The sequence below is a fragment of the Suricata suricatta genome, chromosome 10, assembly GCF_006229205.1.
Source record: "Suricata suricatta isolate VVHF042 chromosome 10, meerkat_22Aug2017_6uvM2_HiC, whole genome shotgun sequence".
In the NCBI taxonomy this organism is placed as follows: Eukaryota; Metazoa; Chordata; class Mammalia; order Carnivora; family Herpestidae; genus Suricata; species Suricata suricatta.
Window position 1 is genome coordinate 89,811,412 of NC_043709.1, and position 27,449 is coordinate 89,838,860.

A 27,449-nucleotide genomic window follows, 5' to 3' on the forward strand; every position below is an offset into this window, starting at 1 on the left:
TGCCTTGCCAATGCGTAGCTTACAGCAGACACATGAGCAACCCAGCCAGCATCAGCTCAGCCTGCAGAATCATTTGCAAAGCCCCTGAGTCATGGGTGATTTGTTACACAGAATTATTGTGGCAGAAGATTATTCATACTGTAGGTAAAGTATTAATTTTGCCATTTTAGAATTAAGGATGGGACTTAAGGAGGTTAAATACCTAGGTCATTATCTTGGGCAGCCAGGAAGTGTCAGAGTCAAGACTTAGATGTTTTCAAATCCAGTGTTCTATTCACTATACAAAACTGCTTCAGTCCTTTACTTCTCTCTCTCTCTTTCTCTTGTTTTGTTTATGTGGAGATAAAGATAAAGATATATACAATTTAGCCTAAAAATGAGAATTTTAGGCAGCTTCAAACTCTTCATTGCTTCCCCTTTTAGCTTTTAGCTATTAAAAATCACATCATGTCACTCTGGCTTCAAGTTTGGATTATTTTCCTTACATGGCTAACACTGATCTCCTCGTGGTGTATCATAGTCTATATTGTCCTGGTTCATATTTTCCAAAACTCCAGTAAAAGGAAATAACTTAAATAGCCCACTCTTGCACAGAGCTCCTATTTCTCCATTTTACTGCTCCGATTTTATGCAGGGCTGTCACAGCGTTCTGAATTAAATGCGACTTCGGGCCTCTGCACGCTGACTGAGGGGGCTCATAGGTTCTATAGCTCATCCACAATCTTGTACTTGAGCTGTCAAGTGTGAGAGATTGGTGCCAAATTCAACCCAACATAGCCCCTTCCCAGTAGTCTGCCTTTGACAACTCCTCCTTGTCAAATCCAACAGTTTACACAGGATATAGAGTGAATAAAGTACTCCGGAAGACACACTGTAGAGGTGCTGCTTCTGCTGATAGCAGGAACACCTATCAGCTTCCCACTGGGCTGACATTTCAGGCTGGCAGGGGGGAGATGATCACGGAACCTTTGTGCCGCCATTTCTAAACGGATTGTGGAGACTCCCAAGGCAAATTGCCTCATGTCTCACCAACTGCCTTCAAGAAGAGTCAGTGTGATGCACCTATACATCTCAAAAATTTTTTTATTTTATTTTTGTATTTATAAAATAGACCCTTCAGCTGAATGGCTTATACAACCCATGCAGGATTCCCTGGATTCCCTAGAGTCTCTCTGTCCTACAGTTTAATGCTCTAGGCACCAGAAACTCCATGCCCTTCTCCACACCTCCTGGGGAAACATCTGGCCTTAGAGTCTTGGAAGGTTAGAACGGGCAGGTAGCTGCCAACAGTGCTTAGGTGTTTCTGGAGGTTCCCCTACGAGGAACCAAAGGTTGTCCAATTAATTTTTGACAGTTAATCTCCTGGCTGAACATAGCATAGGTGTAAGTCATTAGCTTCCAGCTCATTAAGACTCAAGAGGTAGACGCTCAGTCAGGAGAGGGATCGGATCGCTAAGGAAACAGGAAAAGAAGAAGGCAAAGACATGGGGTGACTGTACCTGGCTAAGCACCAGGTTGTTCACATCATCAGACTTAGTCTTGCTAGTCCCCACTTGCAAGGCTGTTCCAAGTGTAGAGATGGATGTGCTGTACCCAGTGGACTATGAGTATTTTCAATCCCATTCATGAGATGATCTCTATTTTTATTTATTTTTTTGTAACTTTATTTATTTTATTTTTTTAGAATATAACACTATTTTTTAACATATGCAATTATTTTCCATCATTTACAATACAGTAGTTACAATGACATTCCAAATGGATAAGCAAAGTAAAAAATCAGAACCCCAACTTCTATTTCATGTAATTAGACTTATACAGAAACTAGAAGGTTAAGTAACAAAGTTAATCACCTAATTTCACAGCTATCTGAAGTGGCAATCGTTATATAGCAGCTTATCTATGATACATTCAAGATAAATGATACAATTTATTACTTGTTCATAGGCTACAACACAACCTGCTTAATACCTTTCCTTAAATTCCACCTCTATACTACAATATGCTTGAGGTCCATGCAAAAAAGTATCATCTCTATTTTTAAATGGATGTATCAGATTATTTTAGTCTTATGCCATTTAACATTTGATTCATCTACCTCTCTTGGGTCTAAATCCATGCCAACCAAGTACGGTTTTTTGTTTTTTATTTTTTGTATTATTTTGGGTTTCATTGTTTTTGTTTTTTGTTTGTTTGTTTGCCACACAGGCCTGCCTACCTTACAATGTGTAGAGTGCTGGGCCGTGGAATAACCTTAGTACTTCTGGCAGCACTTCCTCGGAGAAAATCAACAGAGGCTTTCTGGTCATGATTTTAGCTTCTACGTTACCTTGACCATGGAGGCACAGTGGACTGGTCCCTGGGATTCAGACCACCAGAACATGGAACATTTATAAGACCAACTTTCGCTGAATTCCTCGCCATTCTGGTTTACACTGTGATCTCATTTATATTTTGGTTCTTATAACTCTGCCTCTCAGGACCTAATGGCACCTATGCCCTGAAAGAGCAAATGTCTGGGCCTTCAAAACAGAGGGACTCCTTCATTCGACATTGATTAGTACATTTTATAAATAGATACTCCCACTTGCTATGAAGACTATGTAATATCATAAGATAAAACAATAGGGCTTACGTCCTAAACAATATAGATTCAATATATATACACAGTTGTGTGTATAGATGCCAGCTATAGAGATTTTCATGAAACATGCCCACCCTCCACCCTCATTTGAGAGTCACTGCATCCTCTCCAACAAAACTCCCGTCAGTGCCCTACATATTACATCTATAAGAATTACAGATAATATCTTCTGATTTCTGCAGAAGGATCATGACTTACCATCGAGTTGTTTTAAGGTATAGGCGAAGGGAGAGCAAGGCATGAGTGAAGGAAGATAGTGAAGCTTGAAGAAGTAACATGTTACCTAGTCACTAAGTATCCGTGATGATACCTACGATTCATACTAGTGAAGGTGCTGGCACTGGCTGTGTGAGTGTGATGTGGGGTTTGCGAATATGATGTGTGTGGGTGTCAATGTTTGTATGCATTCTGTGTACATGAATGAGAACACATACACAAAAATAAATAAAACACAATCCTCACTTTCAGAGGTCCAATTAGGTGGCAGAAACATGAACATATCCAGCATACCGCTCACACATAACAGTTTGAGTGTAAACTGTGCACTCTCTTCTCCATGTGTGTCCGATCACAGGTGAGTTACTCACTGCACAGACTTTGCTGTAAAGCCCAGCGTGTCATGTGGTCAGGTGGGGAATCCATGGTACAGGAGAGACTAGACCAGCAAGTATTCGTCCTCTTCATCTAACTGCTTCCATTAAAACAGTTCCACTGGGGCGCCTACGTGGTCAGGGGATGGACCCTCCTCCTTTGGTTCACCTCGTAAACTTCGTGAACAACCAGACGCGAAGTAACCACTTGAGCTAAAGCCGACCCTCTCATGGTTTGTGAATTCGATCCCTGCATCGGGCTTTGGATCTTCTGTCTCCTTCTCTCTCTGTCCCTCCCCATCTTGCACTCTTTCTCAAAACTAAATAAATATTTTAAAAAAACCCACAACAACGATTCCACTAGTGAATCACCCAACATCTACAGCTTCTCTTGTAAGGGAAGAGTTAGAAATCATTTAAAACTGTCTTTACGGGGGCGCCTGGGTGGCTCAGTCGGTTAAGTGTCAGGTCAATCTCGCAGCTCATGACTTCAAGCCCCGTGTTCGGCTCTGTGCTGACAGCTCTGAACCCAGAGTCTGCTTCAGTTTCCGTGTCTCTGCCCCTGCCCTGTGCTCTCTCGCTCTCGCTCTCTCAAAAATAAACATTTTAAAAAATTTTAATTAAAGAAATTAAATTGTCTTTACAACTATTATCCAAACTTGGGAATTAAATGAAGTAGGTTATCTCTGGGTGTTTTCATTTTTTCTTAAGTATGTTCTGCACATACACATAGTTCTTATACCTCTGAGAATATAAAACTTAAATGCCTCTTTTTGGCCCTGACAGTTGTCTAGTGATGGGCATCAAACATTAGTAACTGAATGGGTAACCATTATGATAAGCACAGTCTCCTCAGCTACTACTCTGAGAAGCATTACAAGGGAACTAGAAATTATAAGGAAATGATGAGAAGAGTGACCAAGGTTAAAGATCTCACATGAAGCAAGGAAAACGTCAACTGAATCATTATGCCTGATAGATTACTTTTTCACATGGACACTTTATTGTTTAGAAAGTACTTTTTTTTATGTGCTTTACACACACAGATCATTGGACCTTTAAAAAAAACTCACAAAAAGTTTGAGGAAAATGCAGCTCAGACAGGGTAAATAGGTTATCCAAATCCAAAGAGTCAGGAGTGTGTGTGTGTGTGTGTGTGTGTGTGTGTGTGTGTGTGTTTATGCAGGTAGATCCAATCCTTGAACTTTGGGCTTTTCACTTCTAAGCTCATGGACTTTTCCATTAATTACACCATAAGCTTTTCTGAAGCCAAGACCCATGCAATGCACAAGCTGCTTTTAAATAGGAAAAAAAGGGAAAAGAAACTTGTACAGAATTCTCCATAGGCCAACAGTTTCTGTTTATGTACTTAATTAAGAGCTGCTCAAATTTTGAGACCTAAAATACTACACAATGACTTTATCTTGTGTGGCAAACCTAAGTTAACAATGATGAGAGCCACTAAAAGCACGTTTTAAGAAATATGTATTTAAAATTGAGATTAATCAAGAAATAGCAAAACTAATAATATAAATTTAGTGGCAAGAGCAATCTTGATAATTTAGAAGTTCATCCTTTATTGTAAGGGTTTAAGTACACATTTAAAATCTAATTCTGTGTGGATTTATGCGTTTATATGTGGTATACTTATACATATTTCATGAATTTTTATATTTATATATTAATATTTTTATGTGGACCAAACTGAGCATTATTAGAATGCTAAACACAGTGGGTAAAAATTTATAGGAAAACAGGATTTGCACAATGTCAATTTAGCCCCACGTATGATTACAAAAATAAAAAGATATCTTTACAATGGACAAATATGGTCAACACAACTTTATTAAGTTGATCGAACTCAACACCACCAATAACAGGACAAACTGACATCCTATGCCTATTGATAGGCTGTCATGTGAAAGACACAACATCACCAACAACGTTTAATCTGAATCTAAGAACAAGAAAACAACAGACAAAATAAAGCCAGATTAAGGTTCATTCTGGAAAACAATCAGCATATACCCCTCAAAATAAAGTCATTGTTATTAAAGACCAAAAAAAAGAAAATTAAAGAACTCTTTAATTTTATTGAAAACTAAATAGTAACAATAACAAAATGCTGCATCATTTGGTTTCTGAATCAAACTATAGCAGTTATAAAGGATATTATTAGGAAAATCAGGGAAATTTAGATATGAATTTTATGTAATATTATTATATTAATGTTAAATTTGTGTGTGATAATGATACACACTTATTTGGAGATTGTCTTATTCATTGGAGATACATGTTCAAGTATTTAGAAGTGAAGTAACATGATTCTGCAACTTACTTTGAAATGATTTAGAAAAAACACTGAGTGACAGAGTGAAAACAAGTAAGAAAAATGTTAACAGTTGGTAAACCTGGGTGAAAGATACATAAAGGAACATTGTGCTACTTTTCCACTGTCTTGTAGGTTTAAAATTTTGAAAATATAGGGGCGCCTGGATGGCTCAGTCGGTTAAACATCCGACTTCGGCTCAGGTCATGATCTCACAGTCTGTGAGTTCAAGCCCTGCATCGGGCTCTGTGCCGACAGCTCAGAGCCTGGAGCCTCCTCAGATTCCGTGTCTTCCTCTCTCTCTCTGCCCCTCCCCCACTCGCTCTCTGCTCTGTCTCTCAAAATAAAATAAAGTTTTTTGTATGTGAAAATATAAAGTGGGGAAACATTAAACCAAATAAAATGATTCTTCAAATTCTTTATTTCGTAGGCCTATTTTAGCAATACTGCAATACAGGTGTGTCATACATGCACTAACCCTTTTTACAGATTTAAAATTTTAAATGTTGAATGAATGTTACAAATTATAATCTGAATTTCTAACAAGGCACTTAAAGAGGAAATCGAAAGACTTAAGAATTATATTACAATTTCAGCACAAGTATAAGAGTAAAGGGTACTTGTGATGTTAATATTCAGACTGTGTGTCCCATCTTAGTTTCTCTGCGCCCCTCCCACTTAAAATCTAAGGGGAAAAAAGTATTCATTAGAAACTGGAAGTACAGAATTCTTAGAAAGCAACTGGATGATGAGTTGTAGGATTCTCCTTACAGGTACAATCTACTCTTCAACAACCTGTAAGCCATTGAAAAAGTAACTCCATATCCAAGAAAAAAAGCCAAAGCACGATTTGGCTGGGGAAGGGGTATCAAATACGCGACTGTGTGGTAGATCCGTGCGCCAACAAAGAGTCTGAAGTGCAGGATGGCTGTAGAGAGGTCTGGACCACTCAAGGAGTAGAGAAGGCCAATACCAAGAAATGGCACAATATTTTCAAGGTCATTCAGGTGAGCTCTGTGGGAAATAGTATAAAACGAACTTCAAAATCAGTAGACATATTCATTTTTCCATCTCTTCTAAAACTAAGTATAATATGAATGGATCTATAAAAATGCATATTTATTTTATTTTTGTTTCAATTGCCTTGCTCTTTAACCATTTGACTTTTATTTACAATGTCATTACTTTTGTTTCTATTTTTAGTGTATTGCAACATAATAACGAAGAGACATTGCACTTTCAGGAATACCAGTCTTAAGGCTCTTTTCTAGTATCTGAAGAGAAGAAATGACAGCGATACGCACACAATAATCTCTCAGTGAACGCTTTGTTCATGCATTGGGGCCAGAAGGGAAGTCAACTAGTTCAACTCCTAACCTATGTATCAGTCCTTTGGCAGAATCCCCAATGTGTATCACCTCGGCTCCACTACGCACTCTTAGGGAAAGGGTAGACTCTGCCTTTGAAAGTAGTACATTCTAAACATCTCTATTTCCCTATATACCAAACTCAAGCCTTCCTTCTTTTCCTTTTGAACGGTTCCTTGTATTTCTCCAGCTGCCTTGATTACCTTGCAACTTTCCTTTTATCTTGTTGTATTGAACGTATATATGGTCTCAAATTCTTTCCAGAACATAGTGAGATAGCATTAAATAGATACATATGTAACATGTTTTCTAATCATCACTGATTTCTGTCTGTCCAAAATGCAAGTAACTTACTTTAAGCCTTTTATCTTAACATTTCCAACACATATTACTTTATGTTTTTAATTATTTGTCCCATATGGTGTATGTATTAATGTTCTCAGTATTGCATACTGAAAGCACCCTTCATTTCACTTCATTTGTAGCCCCATTCAGTCCCTGCCATCGGTATGTACTAAGAGAAATAGCTTTACATAGAATAGGTTAAAAATGAAATGGGGAGATTCTGGAAACTCTTCATCTGAAAAGTATCTCCAATGGTGAACTGTTACTAGAAAACTTTTGCTGGGTTAATAAGGTCTCAAAAATTAAACTGGAAACAGGACAGTCTTTCTTGGAGACTTTCTCCTGTCGCCACACTGAAAACCCAGTGTCTGACCACCAGTGGGCGCTGTTCCCACAGTCGCTGCATCTCTAAGGACACTGGCTCCTCTCAGAACTAGGGTCAATGGTTATTCACAGCCTGACTAGAAAGATCAGCTTCAATACTGGCTTTCTCCTCTAGAAGTACAATGATCATGGGGGGTGGGAATGAAAAGGGAGCGTGGAGAAGGATCTAAAATCTCGTAATAAAATATCTTTTGTTAAGCTTTCACACACATGTGGATCTTCCCTTCAAACTTACTAATGCTATTGAGAGTCTAATTGTTATCACTTTCAAGTCCTGGACATCGGGTCATGATTAGCATCATGGATGTGATTACCTTCTCTAGAAGGAAGGTACAAAGGGTAAAGACAAAGTTTCACACTGCTTAATATCTTTTTGGTGGTTTTGGTAACTCCACAAAGCTTTACTCACCTTTTCTAATGTTTATTCTTTTTCACCATAATACAATTTCTGATACAATTTGAAATTTTCATATTGATATTTTGTCCTGGAACTATTTTAGATCTATATTCTTGGCACAGTCCATTTTTAAGACTGGTTGATTTACTCAGCAAGACTGCTAATTTAACAAATACATAACTAAATGAAGCAGAAGCTAAATTTTATTCAAGCCATCTAGCACAGACTTCTTAGAAGGAAAACACTCCTGTTTAATAAATAACTTGGGATTGAATTTTTGCATAAGCAAAAATGTGAATTTAATCTCGGTACTGGTCGAGCAAGAGAGTGCATGAGGCAAAAAAGGAGCCTGCCAAATGATGTAAGGCTGGGCGCTGTCTGACGTAGAGACGGTACCGGGCAGCTTCCCAGGCAGAGCCCGCCGAAGGACACCGTCAGAGCTCTGACTCACCTACAACCTGAAGTGTTTGTGCTGCTGTAACGTGACTCAGTTTAGTCAAGTCTATTTTATCCACATGTCTCAGCTGGTCTGTGGAAAGTTGAGGAGACAGCCAACTTTACACCACCCTCACAGATGTAGACAATGGACAGATGCACAAATGTAGGAATCAGACTGACAGGGACTTAATCTTGGGGGGGTTTCGGACTTTCAGGGGGAATCAAAACAGTGATAATGCAAATATGATCTAGATCTTAAAGGGACTAGAGGTCCAGCTGATACCTGAATTACAGGAGTAAATTTTTCTTATTTCAGTATCCACTTCACTATTTATATTCACCAAATTGAAATAGTGCCATCAAATACACTCATGATGTTTCCTACCTTAACTATTCACCACAAAACGAAATATCTATATGTTTAAGTATGCCTATGAAAGCAGTTCACTGTTTCTTTAATTTCATATATTTTACCTATTCTTTGAAATGTGACTAAAATTGCACCATGTGTGCATGAGCATTAGAAAATACTAAATGTGGGGCACCTGGGTGGCTCAGTCAGTTAAGCATCTGACTTCAACTCAGGTCATGATTTCATGGATTGTGAGTTTGAGCCCCACGTCAGGCTCTGTGCTAACAGCTCAGAGCCTGGAGCCGGCTTCATATTCCATGTCTCCCTCTTTCTCTGCCTCTCCCCTGCTCATGCTCGCTCACTCTCTCTCTCTCTCTCTGTCAAAAATAAATAAACATTAAAAATAAAAAAGGAAAAAATACACTAAATGAGAAATTGATATATAACAACAATAAAAATTCTGGGGGGGTAAAGGAACAGCCAAGATGGTGACACAGGAGCCCCTGAACCCCCTCCCCTCTGCAGCCACATCAAATGTAGAGCTCCACACAATGTAACTACCTCTGAATGAATCCAGAAGCCAGCTAAGAGACTCCTAGACATTGAGTGATATTCATATTTAAGGCTGAGACACAATCTCGCTGTAAACCCTGCCCCTAGCTGTGTGTCACACACTGAGAGGGAACTTCCAGCTCCAAGCTTCTTCCTGAGGAGCAGTGGGTTTATACTTCACATTTGGTGCCCAAACATTTGAGACTCCCACCCGAAGACGGGACCCCTGAAATACCTAGCTCTTAAAAATCAATGAGGACTGCATCCCCAAGACCCACAAGACTTGCAGCAAATTAAAGAGAAGTTGTTACGGAATGTACAAAACGTGTGTGTCAGCACAGAGGGAGCGGGCAAAACTGTCATTCTCCCAGTCTTTCCCTTAAAGGTATGCACCTGCATACTTTGAAATCTACTGCCTACATATCAGCATGCTTGTATCTAGGGTTGGTCTTCGATCCTTCGTAGAAACCAGAGAAACTGGCAGATGCCTCCTTGGCCTTCTCTCTTTAGCTTGATCCCAGTCACCAGTATCTCCCTGGAAGGAGCTTATACACATGTAGGCACTCCAACCTTTATGGCTGCAGCCCTAAGGATGGGTCCCTGGATCACCCGGCCCTGGTCAGCACTAACAGTCATGAGTTCCACAAAATACAGCAAAGAATCAGTTCTCCACAAGTTCAAGCAGTCACTGCGACTATCCGTCCACATGGCTATACGCAGGCCCAGCACAGAGGGAGTTGACAGAAATGCCCAGATCCCAGTATCTCCCTAGAAGGGGCATAACTACATACTTTCCCAGCTGCTACTTAAATGTCCAGCTTCCAATTAGCCTACATTTAAATGTTGACTGTGATCCTCCCTTTGAATACCTGACAAATCTTGGCACACCTTGAACTACTGGGAGCAGTAAAAACAAAGATGGCAGCTTAGACAATCACAAAGGTCTGAGAGAAAACCAGGGCTCAGGCCAGGATAATTGACAAGGTCCATTTCCTACATGAGACCACTCTGTCAAGACTAGGAGGACTGGTGGTTTTGTCTAATGCACAGAGACCAACACAGTGCCAAGGAAAACAAACAAACAAAAAAGAAACAGAGTAATATGTTTCAAACCAAAGGACAAGATAACTCTACAGGAACAGATCTTAATAAAACAGAAATAGGGGAGCCTGGGTAGCGCAGTCGGTTAAATGTCTGACTCTGACTCAGGTCATGATCTCACGGTTCATGGGTTCATGCCCTGCATCACGCTCTGTGCTGATAGCTCAGAGCCTGGAGCCTGCTTTGGATTCTGTGTCTCTCTCTCTCTGCTCCTCTGTCTCTCTGTCTCTCAAAAATCAATAAAATTTTTAAAAACATAAATAAGTATATTTACTTAATAAATAGTTCAAAATAATGGTCATAATATGCTCACTAAAGTCAGGATTTACAACAGAAATAGAAAATATTAAAAAGTGCTCAAAAGAAATCACAAAACAGAAGAATATAATAAATGAATTTAAAAATTCAGTAGGGTTGTTCAACAATAGACTAGATCAATTAGAAGAAAGGATCAGTTAACTTGAAGACATAGCACTGGAATTCAGCCAATTATAGGCACAAAAAAAAATAATGAAAACAAGTAAATATAAATTATGGAGCTTATGAAATATCATCAAAAAGATTAATATTTATTTGTTTGTTTCTTTGTTTGTTTATTTGTTTATTATGGAGGTCCCAGAAGTAAAAGAGGATGAAAAGGCGGCAGAAAGCTTAGCCAAAAAAATAATGTTGAACACCTTCCTTAACCTGGTGAAAGACACAGACATCCAGATGCAGGAACTTCAGAAGGTACCAAAAAATATGAATCCAAAGAGACTCGCACCAACAAACATTATAATTAAATTATCAAAAGTTAAAGGCAGGAGAGAATGTTAAAAGCAACAAGAGAAAAGCAGTTTGTTTTGTACAAAGGAACCCTATAAGACATCAGAATATTTTTTACCAGAAACTACAAGGCAGAAGGGAGTGGGATGATATGTTCTAGGGTCTTAAAAGGAAAAACCAAAAACAAAACAAAAGGCCTGCCAGTCAGAATCCTCTACCTGACAAAGTTGTCCTTCAGAATTGAAGGAGAGATAAAGCGTTTTCCAAATAAAAGCTGAAAGTGTTCATCACCAGAAAAACAGCTAGAAATGTTAAAGGATGTTCTTTAAGCTGAAACACGACAGTAATTAGAAACAGGACAGTAAGAAGAAAACATATGAATGTATAAAACTCATCAGTAAAAACAAATATAGTTAAATTCAAAAACTAATGTAATGATGGTGGGTAAATCACATAACTAATATAAAGACTAAAAGAGGAAAGTAGCAAAAATAACTATAACAAAAGACACCAAATAAATGGATAAAAAACCAAGCTCCATCTATACACTACCTACAAGAGACTCATTTCTGCTTTAAGGACACTGAAAGTTTCAGTTTAAGTAGGCTTAAAGTGAAGGGATGGAAAATGATATTCCATGAATATGGAACACAAAAGAAAGCAGAAAAAGCAGGCCTAAGCTAAAGACTGTAACAAAAGACAAAGAAACCCATTATATAATGATGGAGGAGGTCAATTCATCCAGAGGATGTAACACTAGTAAATATTTATACACCTATCATAGGGGCCCCTAAATATATAAAGCAAATATTAACAGACCTAAAGAGAGAGATGACAATATAATAATCACAGTAGGGGGCTTTAATACCCCAGTTTCAACAATGGATGTTTCATCGAGGGGCACCTGGATGGCTCAGTCGATTAAGCATCTGACTCCTGATTTTTGGCTCAGATCATGATCTCACAGTTTGTGGGTTTAAGCTCTGTGTCAAGCTCATCTATATCAGCTTGGTATTCTTTCTCGCCCTCTCTCTCTGCCTCCTCCACAATAAAATTTAAAAAATAATAATGAACAGATTATCCAGACAGAAAATCAAGAGGAAAACACTGGACTTAAATTCTATACATTAGCTCAGATGAACCTTCAAAGACTGTTAAAAAACACAACACTCAACAGCAACAGAATACACATTCTTCTCAAATATACACAGAACATTCTCCAGGACAGATCATATGGTAGGCCAAAAAACAAGACTTAATAAATTTAAGAAGTAGGAAATCATATCAAGCACCAATTCTAATCATAACTGTACTAAACTAGAAATCAGTTCCAAGAAAAAAAACTGAAAAATTCACAAATATATGAGATTAAACAATATACTACTAAACAACCAAGGGGTTAAAGGAGAAATCAAGAGACATCAAAGAATATCTTGAGACAAATGAAGATGAAACAGAAAACATCAAACTGCAAATGGGTACAGCAAAAGCAGTTCTAGGAAGTTTGTAGTGATAAACACCTATATGAAGAAAAAGATATCAAATAAACAACCTACCTTCACACCTCAAGAAACAAGAAAAAAAGGAAAATAAACTAACCCCAAAGTTAGAAGAAGGAAATAACAAAGATCATAATGGAAATAAATGAAATGTAGGTTAAAAAGATAATAGAAAAAGCCAATGAAATGAAGAACTGATTTTTCAAGAAAGTAAAATAGATAAACCTTTAGATTTAACGAGAAAAAATGAGGAAGGATGCAAATAAATAAAATTAAAATCGAAAGTGGAGACATTCCAACTGATACCAGAGAAATACAAAGGAGACTAGTATGAACAATTAGACACCAACAAATTAGACAACCTGGAAGAAATGGACAAATTCCTAGAAACATACAACATACCAAGACATGAAGAAATAGAAAATCTGAGCAAACCAATTACTAGAAATGAGACTAACTCGGTCATCAAAACCTCCAATGAAGAAATCCAGGGTCAGGTGACTTTACTGCTTGATTCTACCAATCAATTAAAGAAGAATTAATACCAATCCTTCTCAAACTCTTCCAAAATAGTAGAAGAAGAAAGAAAACTTCTAAACTCATTTTACAAGGCTAGCATTACCCTGATGCCAAAGCCAGAGAAGGACAGTACAAGAAAAGAAAATCACAGGTCAATATCCTGATGAACATAGGTAGGAAAATTCTCACCAAAATATTAACAAACCAAATTCAACAGTGAAATTAAAAGGATTTAAAAAATCATAACCATTAACAAATGAGATTTAATCCAGAGATGCAAGGATGGTTCAACATCCATAAGTGAAAACCACATTAACAAGAAGGATAAAAATCATATTTTCATCTCAAGAGACACAGAAACGCATTTGACAAAATTCAAAATTCCTTCATGTAGAGACTCTGAACAAATTGGACATAGAAGGAACGTACTTCAACATAATGAAGGCCACATATGACAATCCCATGGCTGACACCATACATCATGAAAAGCTGAAAGTTTTCCTCTAAGCTCAGAAAGAAGATAAGGATGCTCCTTCTCACCACTTTTATTAAGCATACTGAGGAAGTACTAGTCAGAGTAATTAGTCAAGAATAGAAAATAAAAATCCACATTGGAAGGAAAGAAGTAAAATTGTCTCTATCTGCAGATGACATGATATTATATCCCCCCATTCCACTAAGTAACTATTAAAACTAATAAATGAATTCAGTAAAGCTGTAGGATATAAAATAAATATGCAGGAATCACTGCATTTTTATACACTAACAATGAACTATCAGAAAGAAAAATTTTAAAAACAATTCAACTTACAATTGCACCAAAAAGAATAAAATATTTAAGGGGCGCCTGTGTGGCTCAGTCAGTTAAGTGTCCAACTTCAGCTCAGGTCATGATCTCACAATCTGTGGGTTCAAGCCCCACGTCGGGCTCTGTGCTGACAGTTCAGAGCCTGGAGCCTGCTTCAGATTCTGTGTCTCCCTCTCTCTCTACCTATCCTCCACTTATGCTCTGTTTCTCTCTGTTACAATAATAAATAAACATAAAAGAATAAAAAACTTAAGAATAAGTTTAACGAAGGAAGTGGAAGATCTATAATTGGAAACTATAAGACATTGATAAAAAAAAAAAACTGAAGAAAACACAAAGGAATGGAAAGACTTCTGTGCTCATAGACTGGAAAAACGGATATTGTTAAAGTGTCCATACTATTTCAGGCAATCTACAGATTCAGTGAACTCCCTCTCAAAATCCCAATGGCATTTTTTTAGAGAAATAGAAAAATAATCCTAAAGTTTGGATGAAACCACAAAGATCTGAATAATCTAAAACACTTTTGAGAAAGAAGTATAGGGCTAGAGGCAAAAATTCTTCATTTCAAACTATATTACAAAGCTATAATAATCAAATGGTAATGGTACTGTCATAAAAGCAGCCATACAGATCAATGGGACAGAAATAAACCCATGCATTTGTAGTCAATTCATTTTGGACAAAACAGCCAATAATATACAATAAGAAAATATAGTCTCGTCAATAAGCTGTGTTAGGAAAACTGGATATCCACATGCAAAAGAATGAAACATGACCCCATTTTATACTATACACAAAAGTCAACTCAAAATAAATTAAATACTTGAATGTAATACCTAAAACCATAAAACTCCTGGAAGAAAACGCAGAAGATAAGCTCCAGGACATTGATTTTGGAAATAATTTTTTTTGGATTTGACACCAAAAGCAAAGACAACAAAAGCAAAAAGAAACACATGGGTCTATATCAAACCAAAAAGCTTTTCCTCAGCAAAGGAAGCCACCATCAAAACGGAAAGACACTCTATGGAACAGGAAAAAATATTTGCAAACCACAAATCTGATAGGTGGTTAATATCCAAAATATACAAGGAACTTACACAACTCTATAGCAGTAATAATCCCATTAATAAATGAGCAAGTACCTAAATAGTCATTTTCGTCTAAAGAAGACATCCAAAACCATTGGCTAGCAATAGTTTTGATTAACCTAACCTGTGTTAGGATGGCTATTATCAAAAAGACAAGAGACGGCAAATGCTGGCGAGGATGCGGGAAAAAAGGGAACACTGCTGGTGGGAACGCAAACTGGTGCAGCCACGATGGAAACCAGTATGGAGGTTCTAGCCAGATGATCCAGCAATTCCACTTATAGACAAACATCCAAAAAGAAAGAAACTATTATTCCAAAGGGATATCTGCACTCCCATGTTCACTGCAGCATTCACACGGCCAAGATATAGAAACACCCTAAGTGTCCCTTGACAGAAGAATGGATAAAGAAAATGTGGCATATGAATGCAATGGAAGATTATTCACCCTTAAAAAAAAAGAGGTAAATCCTGTTAAGTGCAGCAACATGGATGAACCCAGAGGACACTATGCTAAGTACAATAAAGTAGTAGAGAAAGGCAAATGTTGTATGGTATCACTTATATAAGGAATCTAAAAGACAGGAAAAAGAGGTCAAACTCATAGAAACAGAGTAGAAAACTGGTTGCCAAGTGCTGGGGGGAACTAAGGGCAGGTTGGTAAAAGGGTACAAAATTTCAGGTATAAGATGAAAAAGGTCTGTGGACCTAAAGCGTTAACATGGTGACTATAGTTAATGACACTGTATTGTATAATTGAAATTTGCCGAGAGTAGAACTTAAATGTTCTCACAAAAAACAAAGAGGATGGTAAATGTGCAGGTGACGGATGTATTAATGAACTCGGTGGGGATAAACCCTTCACAATGTATATCGATCAAATCATGATGCTGTGCACTTTAAATGCCTTATAATTTTGTCAATTACAGTTCAGTAAAGATGAAAAAAGTTTGCAATTTATACGACTTTATGGCAAACATTAAGAAATATACCTTTAGAACTAGAATTCAATGTAGTTTTTTGAAAAGTCTATTAATTATATTATTAGGAACCTGTGTGAATGGTATCTTGGCTTATTGCTTTTCATTGTTTATTGAATTCTCAGTGCATTAAACATAATACCTACAAGGGAGAAAGAGAAAGAAGGGCAAGATTTCCCGTGTTCATATTGTGAGTCTTATTTTTTGCAATTTTTATTTATCTATTTTGAGAGTGAGCGAGAGAGTGAGTGAGTGTGCATGAAAGGAGGAGGGCCAGAGAGACAGGGGGAGAGAGAGAGAGAGAGAGAGAGAGACAGAGAGAGAGAGAATCCCAAGTAGGCTCAAAGCTGTCAGCACAAAGCCCAACATGGGACTCAATCTCAAGAACCATGAAATCATGACCTGAGCCAAAATTGAGTCGGGCACTTAACCGACTGAGTCGTCCACCCACATTTTGAGTCTTATGCAAAAGTTTCTTCACCCTTCACACAAGCTGACACTCTCACCTCTAGAGAAAGATGACAAAACTACAAGAATCTACCATCCACATTTTACCTCCTACCTGTAACTACTTTTGAAAACTCCCTACACAGAACAAAGTCACTAACCCCAACAAAGTAGGAAATTAGCAATGTGTACAATTGCAGTGAGAGCTGGAGACTTCTACATCCTAATTTTCACTAATTATTATATGGACTATATATGATGACTGACTTCGCCCCTTCTTCTGCCCCCAACATCTCACTGACCTCCTTGACCAAAATTCTTTGATAAAATAGTTTACCTTCGCACACGTTCCACTTTGTCATCTGTTCGTAGATATTTCTTGGCATTTTCTCCTTTGCCAAAGTTTGCACAGTCTTCTGGGTTGGCAAAAGCCTATTCCAAATACCAAGAAAAAAAAAAGACAACTTTGTTTAAATACTAAATAGCAGGGGAGTATTCTACCTGATAAGTTATTTGCATTTTAACAGAAGAAATACCGGCATCCAGACCGGCCCTTAGGAAAAGAAAATTCGGAGCTCAAGCACAGAGAAGGGTCTATACTTTAAATCTCCACTTTTATTAACAGTCCAAAAAGTTTTTTAAGGAAAAGCATAAATAGGAACTTAAATAAAAACCAATGTTTAAAAATAGCACAAAGGAACCAAAAAGGGGAAAGAGAGCATAATTTTAAGTCATCACTGACTATTATTACGGTGATACAATTTCTCTCAAGGGTATTAACATTTCCAACTGACTGGCTCATACAAAAGTCATGTTTCCTAGCCAAGAAGGCTAGAGAACAAGCAAGAAAGCATAGGGGCAGGAAATACATTTTGTACTTTGTTAGGATATGTGTCTCTTTTCTTTTGCTGAATTAACACTTTAGGTTGACTAATATAGTGAAATATAAGAGGTTGAATTGCATTCCTATAAATACCAAGTGCATGTTCTAGGGCATATGTTCATTTATTCCTTCCTGTAATGATTATGCTCTTTGATATGATTTCCCCATCCCTTGAAACTTGAAAAATGCATTTAAGAAATATTTAAGTATGTGCCACTGCTTAATAATTTATAGTAAGGAAAAACACGAACTACAAAATTAGCCTAATTTAAGCTTAGAAATCCATAAATATTATACTTTTCTTAATACGACATAAGCATTTATTTCTGATTAAGATGTTGCAGAGAACTGATGAAAAAGGACATGACACAGGATCAGCCCTTGCGGTCAGCTCTGTCGGACACACACTAGATGTTCAACAAATATGTTTCAAATAAGTAAATAAATGCATTACAATGGAAAGTGCATGAGATTTGAGTTTACACCCATCTGAATTAGAATCGCAGCATCACCCTTTATTGGTGCATAACATCTCTGATCTTCAGTTCCTCATCTATAAAATGGGGGGACCAACCTTCATCTCATGTGATAATATGAACATTTACGTAAAATGAGCCTATGATTTCGCACATACAAAGAGCACCACAGGTGCCTGGTACATATCACTGGCGTTCCACAAATCTGAGTTCCCTTCTCCTTTTCTTACAAGACCAGGAACCTTTCTATGCTGCGTGCTACTATGTTTCTAGAAGACACTGTGGAGCCGGTAGTAGGCAGCCACTTTACTGCTTGCTGCCTTAACACTTGGATGACTGTAAGCTCTGGACAAAAGCAAGTTTCTGGAGGACAAAAACTCAGGACAGGCACTGAGAGAAACAGGTGGTTTCCAGGAAGTACTTGCTGATGAGGGACGACACCAATGAAACCAGCTGAACTTTGTCAAGGCAGCTTTGCTCTAACCCGCTTACTGTGTTAGAAACTCTGCTTGGGTACAGGATATATGTTCCTAAATCTTCCTACCACCTTCCCCAATCTTCCATTTTAGGGGAAAAAAATCACATTCTTATAATGCTGGGCAGAAATAGCATCCACTTAAGAAGTTGGAACTACACACAATTCAAATGCCTTGTCCCAGTCATAAAAGACTCTTGACAATCAGAAAAACTTAATTCTGTCCCCAAAAGTATATCCTTCACCAGTCATAGAACTGAAAACGTCAGTTAACTCTCTGGAAAATGACTATTTTCTAAACTCTAGTGGGCAAAACTAACTGCAAAATCAGAACGTTTCCTTTAAAACTTTGATACTCAAAGAATCTTATATACTAAGCAGCATGACACAAAGTAAAAGCCGCGATGAAAAGAACCACTTAGTAGTTTCCAGGAGAAAGTACTTGTTCCATAAATATATCAGATGCATCTGTAACAAATGACTGCATCATTCATTTGCAACATTAAACAATGTGCCATTGGGCTTTACCAAAAACAAAACAAGAAAAAAAGTAAATTAAGAAAATTCTTTTCTAAAAATTCAACTCTTAAAGGAAAATATCACACCCCAAATGTCTTACCTTTCTTGTCAATCTAAAGAATGCAGTTGCAGTGCTCATAAACATCATTTTTGAAAGAATAATTGTCGTATAGGAAGCAAAGGCCATGAATACTTCATTTTTCATTAGCTCAGTGAGTTCAACCATTTTTTCAATGTTGGTCTGGAATCTTAAAAAGATTTTAGACAGGATAGGAAAAGCAGACATAAATACCCCCCAAATAACTTGACAGTCACTTGATGTTTTCACATTGCAGCATTAGCTATACTGTTCTTTAAAAATATCTTGGGTTTTTATTCACAGAAGACATCATCTTTTTCCGGGGTGCCTGGGTGGCTCAGTCAGTTAAGCATCCAACTTCAGCTCAGGTCATGATCTCACGGTTTGTGGGTTTGAGCCCTGCGTCGGGGCTCTGTGCTGACAGCTCAGAGCCTGGAGAGCCTGCTTCAGATTCTGTGTCTCCCTCTCTCTCTGCCCCTCCCCCGCTCACTCTCTGTCTCTGTCTCTCTAAATGAAATAGACATAAAAAATATTTTTAAAAAGAAATCTTTTTTTCAATTGAAAAATAAACAGTATCTTTTTTTTTCTAGTTCTGTAACATTACGCTTAAAGGTGTCAAACAGGCATGGAGTGACAATGAAAATGTAGGGGTATGAGAAGCAAAGATAAATGGGCAAAATGCTATGAAGAGACTAAAATCATATTTTTGCATCAAGATAAATCACAAGCTGGACCCAAAAGACCAGAGTACATGGACTGATCTCATTTGAAACATCAGATTATATACATAGTAGCAATATTAATGTTTGATCCAGAATGCCTAAATTCTAATATATGTCCTGCTTCAGAAACCCAGCTCATAGCTCTTTGTCATTTCAATAGTGTTTACAATCCCAGGCTACAAGATTTGAATTCTAGGCCCACCATTTGGTATTTACTTTGGTTAGGGTTAGGGTTCAGCCTCTCTGTAACTAAATTTACTCATTTATGTGATGGCAATAATAATAGCTCCTAATTTGCTGGTTTGTTGCCAGGATTTAATTGAGATGGCATATGGAATATACTTAGCACTTATCCTGGCCCATGAAACACCCTCAGTAAAGTTTATTATATCGTTATGATCATCATTATCAGCCCGATTATAGTCATCATCAATACCAACACAAGTGAAGAAGAAGCAAGACATTAGAAACAAAATGCTAGTCACATGCAAAGTAAGGAATTGGCATTGATGGTACTTTCATAGAAGGAATAAGAAAAGGAAGATTATCTTTAATTTTTTTATTTAATTTAATTTTTTTATTTTCTTTTTGAGAGAGAGAGCAAACCCACAAGTGGTGAAGGGCAAAGAAAGAGGGGGACAGAGGATCTTCAGTGACAGCAGAGAGCACGACGTGGGGCTCGAACTCATGAACCGAACGGTGAGATCATGACCTGAGCCAAAGCTGAACGTTCAACTGATTGAGCCACCCAGGCGCCCCAGAAAGATTATCTTTATATAACACTTCAGGTTACTTCACATTCCAGTGAATGTAACTATCTGTCTGGAGTTGAAAGTATAATTAGGAATGTACTCAGAAAGGAAGCTAAGATAGACCAGTGATACTAAAGTCCAAGTGGGTGGCATGTAAAGTTCCAAATTTAAATTCCCTACCCTGTCTGGTAGCCATTCTTTTGTTTGTTTGTTTGTTTTGTTTTAAAATTTTTTAACATTTATTTTTGAGAGATGGAGAGACACCAAACGTGAGAAGGGGAGGGGCAGAGAGAGAGGGAGACACAGAATCAGAAGCAGGCTCCAGGCTCCGAACTGTCAACACAGAGCTCGATGTGGGGCTTGAACTCATGAACTGTGAGATCATCACCTGAGCTAAAGTCGGATGCTTAACTGACTGAGCCACCCAGGCGCCCTGTAGCTATTCTGTTTATCGTCCTCTCGTTCTATTCTCAGCTCTGCTATCTGCTGCTTCTTTCTCTTCCACATAAACACTCCTCTTTTCTCATATCCGTGCTTAGCATGTAGTGCCATGTCTTGTACACAATGTCCATTCCTGCCTTTAAAACACAACCCCGTACGCAATTTTATTAGAGTGACATCTATCAAACTCTGATCCTTCTATCCATCTACCAATAATGTATAAACCTAGATCTCTTTCTATACTCGTGTCTATACGATGCTGTCAGTGTGCCAGAAACAACATACATATACGCCTAATTTTATTTTTATTTTTTTAATGTCTTTATTTTATTTTGAGAGGGACAGAGACAGAGAGCGAGTGGGGGAGGGGCAGAGAGAGAGAGGGAGACACAGGATCTGAAGCAGGGCCCAGGCTCCGAGCTGGCAGCACAGAGCCTGATACGGGGCTCGAACCCACAGACGGTGAGGTCATGACCTGAGCTGAAGTCAGATGCTTAACCGACTGAGCCACCCAGGAGCCCCATATATGCTTCATTTTATAAGAACTCACTAAGTGTCCAACTCTGCCATGTACTGCTTTATATGCATTATTTAATCTTTGTAACTATATACTATTACAGTCCTCATAACTATATCCATTTTACAGATAAAGAAAATGTGAATCCAAGATGTTAAGCAGCCAATCTAGGACACAAACCCACGCCTGTGACTCATATCTCGTACACTAACTATACTGTACTGTCCCTTTCAAGAGACTGCAAACAGCTGGGGTGCCGGGGTGGCTCAGTCCGTTAAGCATCCGCCTGCAGCTCAGGTCATGATCTCATGGTTCACGAGTTTGGGCCCTGTGTGGGGCTCTGTGCTGACAGCTTAGAACCTGGAGTCTGCTTGGGATTCTCTCTCTCTCCCTCTCTCTCTGCTTGTACTGTCTTTCTATCTCTCTCAAAAATAAACATTAAAAAATTTAAAAGAGACTGCAAACTGCTTAATTCTCATTCAACTAACACTGAACGCCTGCTCTGTGGCTAGGCCTGCAGGCACACCTTACATCTATCACCTTGTTTCTTCTTCCAATGATGCCATAGGGTAGGTATTATCATTCCCATTTTTCAGATAAAGAAATCAAAGCTTCTCAAGTAACCCTTATTTTACAAGGTAGACTGAAAATGTACTTTGGATTTAAGCAAACAGAAACTGTCCCCATTTAAAAAACAAAACCAAATGCATATGCTAAAGGAATCCACCTCCACAAGTCAGTAGTCTTGAAAGCACAGAATATTATAGAGGCTCTTGGTGCAAGATAACACTTTTAGTGCCATTGAACATATCTTCTCCTGTTCTAGTAGTGGGGGTGGGGGTGGGGAGGGAGTCATGAATACACTGCACTATCCTTCAGAGTTCATGTCATTAGCTTAACAAGGGATCCCTAGGCCTCTGGACAGAGATCTGAAGACACACAGCAGGAATGTTAATTAAAAAAAAATTAAGGGGTGCCTGGGTGGCTTAGTAAGATAAGCGACTGACTTTGGCTCAGGTCACAATCTCACAGTTCATGAGTTCGAGCCCTGCATCAGGCTCTGTGCTGACAGCTCAGAGACTAGAGCCTCCTTCTGCGGATTCTGTGTGTGTCTCCTTCTCTCTGTCCTTCTCTTACTCATGCTCTGTCTCTGTATCTCTCTCAAAAAATAAATAAACATTAAAAAAATTTTTTTAATTAAGAAAAGTTTATTTAACAACAATTTTACAACTAAAACAGTTTCTGTAGGTCTCTACAAATGTCTGCAAAATGAAACGTATTCAGCAGTGTAATAAAAGCCTAGAGAATGGTTTTCCCTTTGTGAAGATTGGTATTGGAAAAGTAGAGGCGCGCCTGGGGGCTCAGTCTGTTAAGTGTCCGACTTCGGCTCAGGTCATGGTCTCCCAGCTCATGGCTTCGAGTCCCCCATCAGGCTCTGTGCTGACAGCTCGGAGCCTGGAGCCTGCTTCAGATTCTGTGTCTCCCTCTCGCTGCCCCTCCCCTGCTCACACTGTCTCTCAAAAATAAATAAACATTAAAAACAATTTTTTTGAGAAAAATTGAAGCTTTCCAGACCAGCTGGTGGTAAAAGCACACAAAGATGCCAGCAGTTTTAGGAAAAGGGCAACATGGGTTTTTTCTTTAAATGAGAACACCGCACTGAAAGTGCACCTTGCACGAAGTTTTTCCAACACCGAGAAGGTAGACTTCTTTGGTCTGTGGTGTGGGGTAACAGGCCAATGCTAAGCCTCTGATTTCACACCACAAACCACCTCTCAGAGACCTGAGGGCCAGGTGAGGAATAATGAAGGTAAGACATTACACAACAGAGAAGTGATTTATAGCATGGAATAATAGGATGCTGGGCCAGACTTTTTTTCAAAGCTGATTTGTCCGTAAGTTGCCTTGAGTCTGCATCATGGCTGGGCACTGCAGTCAAAAGGCAATTACTGAACGTTTTTTCACTAGAAAAGGCTGCCAGGAAAGAGGAGAACAGTGTAGTAGTACTCATAATTAAGACAGTAAAATGTTAGGTGTTTTGAGTATTCTAGGAGTGAAGTACAAATCATCTCAGAAAAGACAAAACATGCACGTTGGTTATGAATTATGGAAAATAAAATATTATGGGGCACCTGGGGGGCTCAGTTCCTTAAGCATCCGACTCTTGATTTCGGCTCCGGTCATGATCTCACGGCTGTGCTGTGGTCAGCACAGTCTGGAGCTAGACTAGAGTCCAGGTGACTTTCATTCTGCCACTCACGGTTGGGATTTAACTTCTCAGAGATTTACTCACCTTACCCGTATAATGAGGTTAATACTCGCTTCCTCACAGGATTCTTGTGAGGATCAGATGAAAAGTATAAAGAGCTGAGAAAAGCACTGGGACCACCCTGCACGCGCCCGATCTCGTCTGCTCTCGGAAGCCAAGCAGGGTCGGGCCTGGTTAGTGCTGGATAGGAGAAGCACTGGGACCTAGTGAGCGACACATAAGCATGTGGTAAGTTAAGTTCCTATGCTGGCACCGTCCTAGGTCCTGAGGAGATTAAATTTTAGAGTTTTCAAAAAGCCTTCACATGATCTCACTTGATCTAGAAAACTCTAAGATAGTTGGAACAAGTAATAATTATCTCTGCCTCTAAGGAAAAGGAAATTGAGGCCTGGAGAGGTAGAGTGAGTAATCTGACCCATATTCACAGTAGAGAGACCAAGACTAGAATCCAGTTTTCTCAAGTGTTCAGCTCCGGGGCTCTCCACCATCAAGGCTAGGAATTCTGGATACTCTGGTTTTCTGGGGGTCTTTTGCTGTCCAATCTCACCTTCCTATCTTGGCCTCCTCACCCAGCACCCTGCCTACCCCCACCGTATCTATTACAGTTGAGTCTTTATCTCTCAACTGTGGACTATTCCTCTTCTCTTTACCGGCTTTTGCCAAAAAGGACAAAGTTCTTCTTTATGGTGGCCTTACAACATCAATATTGTGAAACACACAAAAACTCTGGGCACACATCGCCAGAGGCATGACTCTGCAATTTCACATCTTCTAAAACAAATAGAATGCTACCACACGATAAAGAAAAAAGATAATTCAATGGCCTTTTTGCTGGTTATCAATTCTAGAATTTCCTGAACGGGTTGAGGTGGCTGCAGCCAGGGCATTCTCTACTTCAGAACCCAGGCACCTGGAGGAAAATGCGGGGGAGGGGGAGGATCTGGGGGGTAAGGCTGACCTCCCTTCCCAGCCTCAGTGATTAATAAAGTCCGCTCTCAAACAAACCCTTAGAAAAACTGTACTTGTCTGCCACAGAGAGCAATATTCAAATTTGGACTCTTTGTCATTATAAAGAATGACTAAAGATGGTCAACGCACATAGTCCTCTCACTTTGGAAACAGCACAGGACTGCAAACCCTATTACTACCCTAACTCCCAGGACAGGAAGCCGTCAGGGGAGGCAAAAAGTGTGTGTAGCTTGGGATGCAGGCAATCTAAGGCCCTGAGTACTCTAGTCCTAAATGGCTGAAAGTCTGTAACCTGAGGGTCGGGGGAAGTTTCCATCTGCCTAGACAACGCTTGATTACAACCCACTGGGCATTCCCTCAGAGAGAAAACAGAAGGCAAAGGAGAAAAGACAAGACTGCCCAGCTACCAAGAGGCTTTGGGACAATTTTAATCTTTTTCTTAATGTTTTATTTGCTTTTGAGAGAGAGAGACACACACACACAGCATGAGCAGGGAGGGTCAGAGAGAGAGGGGGAGACACAGAATCTGAAGCAGGCCCCAGGCTCTGAGCTAGCTGTCAGCACAGAGCCCGACGCGGGGCTCGAACTCACCAAACTGCGAGATCAGGACCTGAGCCGAAGCCAGACACTTAACCGACTGAGCCACCCAGGGGCCCCTAGGACTATTTTAAAGGAAAACAAGGAGATAGCAGATTTTCACACACCCTGCTCTCCACTGCCCCAGTCCAGCGATAGGTATAATGTCTGAGGCCTTAACTCCCAGACAAGAGTTTCCCTTGGCTTCCGCCTCCGCCTCCAGGCTGGGGGGCTGCCTCTAATATCACAAAGTTTAACCCACGTCCTCCTGCACTTTGCTGCTGCTGTGGCCATTGTTGTTATCTTATCATCACTAAACCTGCTGATGTTCCTCTCGTCTTTGAAAGAGAACCACGAGGGGCAAGTTTTTCCGGTATTTCCGGAGGTGGGAAAGCCACCTTGGCCCAAAGCTGCAGGAATCACCCTTAGGGTGACCAGACTTTGCTTAAACTGTAGCGCCTTTCTTCTAAGGGCTACAGCTTGCACCTCCTTTTTAATCCCCCAAAGTTCCAAAGGGCGCGCTCCTCTGACTTGAGAATAAAACGTGGTTACTCACCACGTAAACGCAAGAAAGACTCTCTCGAGTTTCCTTCCCGCAGCTTGACACCGGGGGAAGCCTCACCTACACGGCTGCGGGAACTCACTCCCTTTCAGCGGTGAGGGAGTGAAAAGCCAGCGCGGAGCAGGGCGTGGAGCAAAGAAGTTGCACGCGGGCAAAGACCTCTCCGGCCCACACCGCCTCCTGCAATGCCCCTGCCCCACCCCATCTCGGTGCCCTTTACTTCCGCCCCTCCTCCCCTGCACCTACGATGAATCCCAGTAGGAATCCAGCCACAAACCTGTCCCCAGCGGGAGGGTCGCGCGGCCACCGCGGCGCGTTCACAGCACCGGCAGGCGGGACAGCAGGGAGGCGCCCCGCGCACTCTGCTAATTTCCTGGTGCTCGCGCTCCGGCCGCCTAAGGAGGTTCCCAGCCGGGCGAGGCACCTCCCCCAATCACCTGATTTTTGTGCGGGAGGAGCCGCCCCCGCCGGTTCCCCGGTGGGACCTCTTCCGCTGGGCGCTCCCCGCGCTTCTCCCCGCGCTGTGTCCTCCGTTCCGCGGGGCGGGGATGTGAGCGGTTAGTATAGGAGCTCTGTCTCCTCCGAGTTTTCCAGGGTGGGAGTGGAAAGCAAGGAAAAGGCGGGTGACTCTTACGTAGCTGAAAACAGTTTTTAAAAGTTTTACTGTTGCGTTTTGAAAGCTTGAAAAGCTTTAGAGAAGATTGAAATCTCGGGGAGGGGGGCAAAAAAAAAAACCCACAAATCTGATTAGAAATCATTGATAAAATTGCCTTCCAGTGAACTTCACTTTGCCTGAGCACGTGGCAAGGCAAAAGTGGCAGGGACACAGTATAAGATTTAGTAAAGACCCCTGTAGTCTTCCAAATCTGTGATTCGCAAGCAACGTGCTTCCTCACTCTTGTCCCCTCTTGTTCGGGGTCCAAAATGGATTTGGAGGAGATTATATTGGATCAGTTGATTACACAATCAGCTTAGTATGGTTTTTATAGGAACATTTAGGGGAGTGTTTTAGGAAGGCATGGTTATTCTAATGTCAAAGTCTAGGGATATTTCCAAGTTCCTCGTCCCCACAAAAATATTTATGGATCTAGCTTCATGGTTTTATCTAAAACCTTTAAGGATTTATGTTTTCAATCTATGGTACTTCTCTCCTGGTAATACTTCTCACACATTTACCACCTGCTGTGTAGTTTACTGCTGTTTTTTTTTGTTTGTTTGTTTGTTTGTTTTTGCCTCCTTCAGGTTCTAAGGGGTGCCCTCAGGACTAGCTGTCCAGGATGTGATAGGCAAGTTTCTGTTCTGCCAAAAAGGGAAGTTTGCTCTAGGAAATCAGAAAGTAATCACAAGCCGGAGAACAATTTCTGTGTAAGCATCTCAGTAGGCATATTGGGAAATCTAGCACCAGAAGATATTAGTGCTTCATTTTCCGTTCTGTATCTTTTGAAAATTATACTTACTTACCTATCTCAGTAAAGTGTTCTGGAACCTGGTTATTCCACTAATTGGAGTAGGACAGAGTTTGAGATGAATTCTCGCCACAGGAGAATTTAGTACTCTTTTTAGAGTTTAGTACTCTTTTAAGGTATTACTAAGTGATA

General features: G+C 39.7%; 1 protein-coding gene across 5 annotated transcripts; it reads right to left on the minus strand.

Annotated features, from left to right (window-relative positions):
* Positions 1 to 5,961: 5,961 nt before the first annotated feature.
* On the minus strand, positions 5,962 to 26,374 carry MGST1 (microsomal glutathione S-transferase 1). Of its 5 annotated transcripts, XM_029955256.1 has the most exons (5): positions 26,129 to 26,265; positions 23,769 to 23,947; positions 19,065 to 19,212; positions 16,949 to 17,043; positions 5,962 to 6,577 (listed from the first exon to the last, which is right to left on the minus strand). In XM_029955256.1, exons 3-5 carry the CDS (start codon positions 19,188 to 19,190, stop codon positions 6,331 to 6,333), a joined length of 468 nt encoding a protein of 155 aa, XP_029811116.1. In that variant the 5' UTR covers positions 19,191 to 19,212; positions 23,769 to 23,947; positions 26,129 to 26,265; the 3' UTR covers positions 5,962 to 6,330. The 5 variants fall into 5 exon arrangements, with proteins under 5 accessions (XP_029811116.1, XP_029811119.1, XP_029811120.1 ...); XM_029955259.1 differs by lacking the exons at positions 23,769 to 23,947; positions 26,129 to 26,265 and adding an exon at positions 26,289 to 26,374; XM_029955260.1 differs by lacking the exon at positions 23,769 to 23,947 and having other exon boundaries at positions 19,065 to 19,205.
* Between the last annotated feature and the right edge of the window lie 1,075 nt (positions 26,375 to 27,449).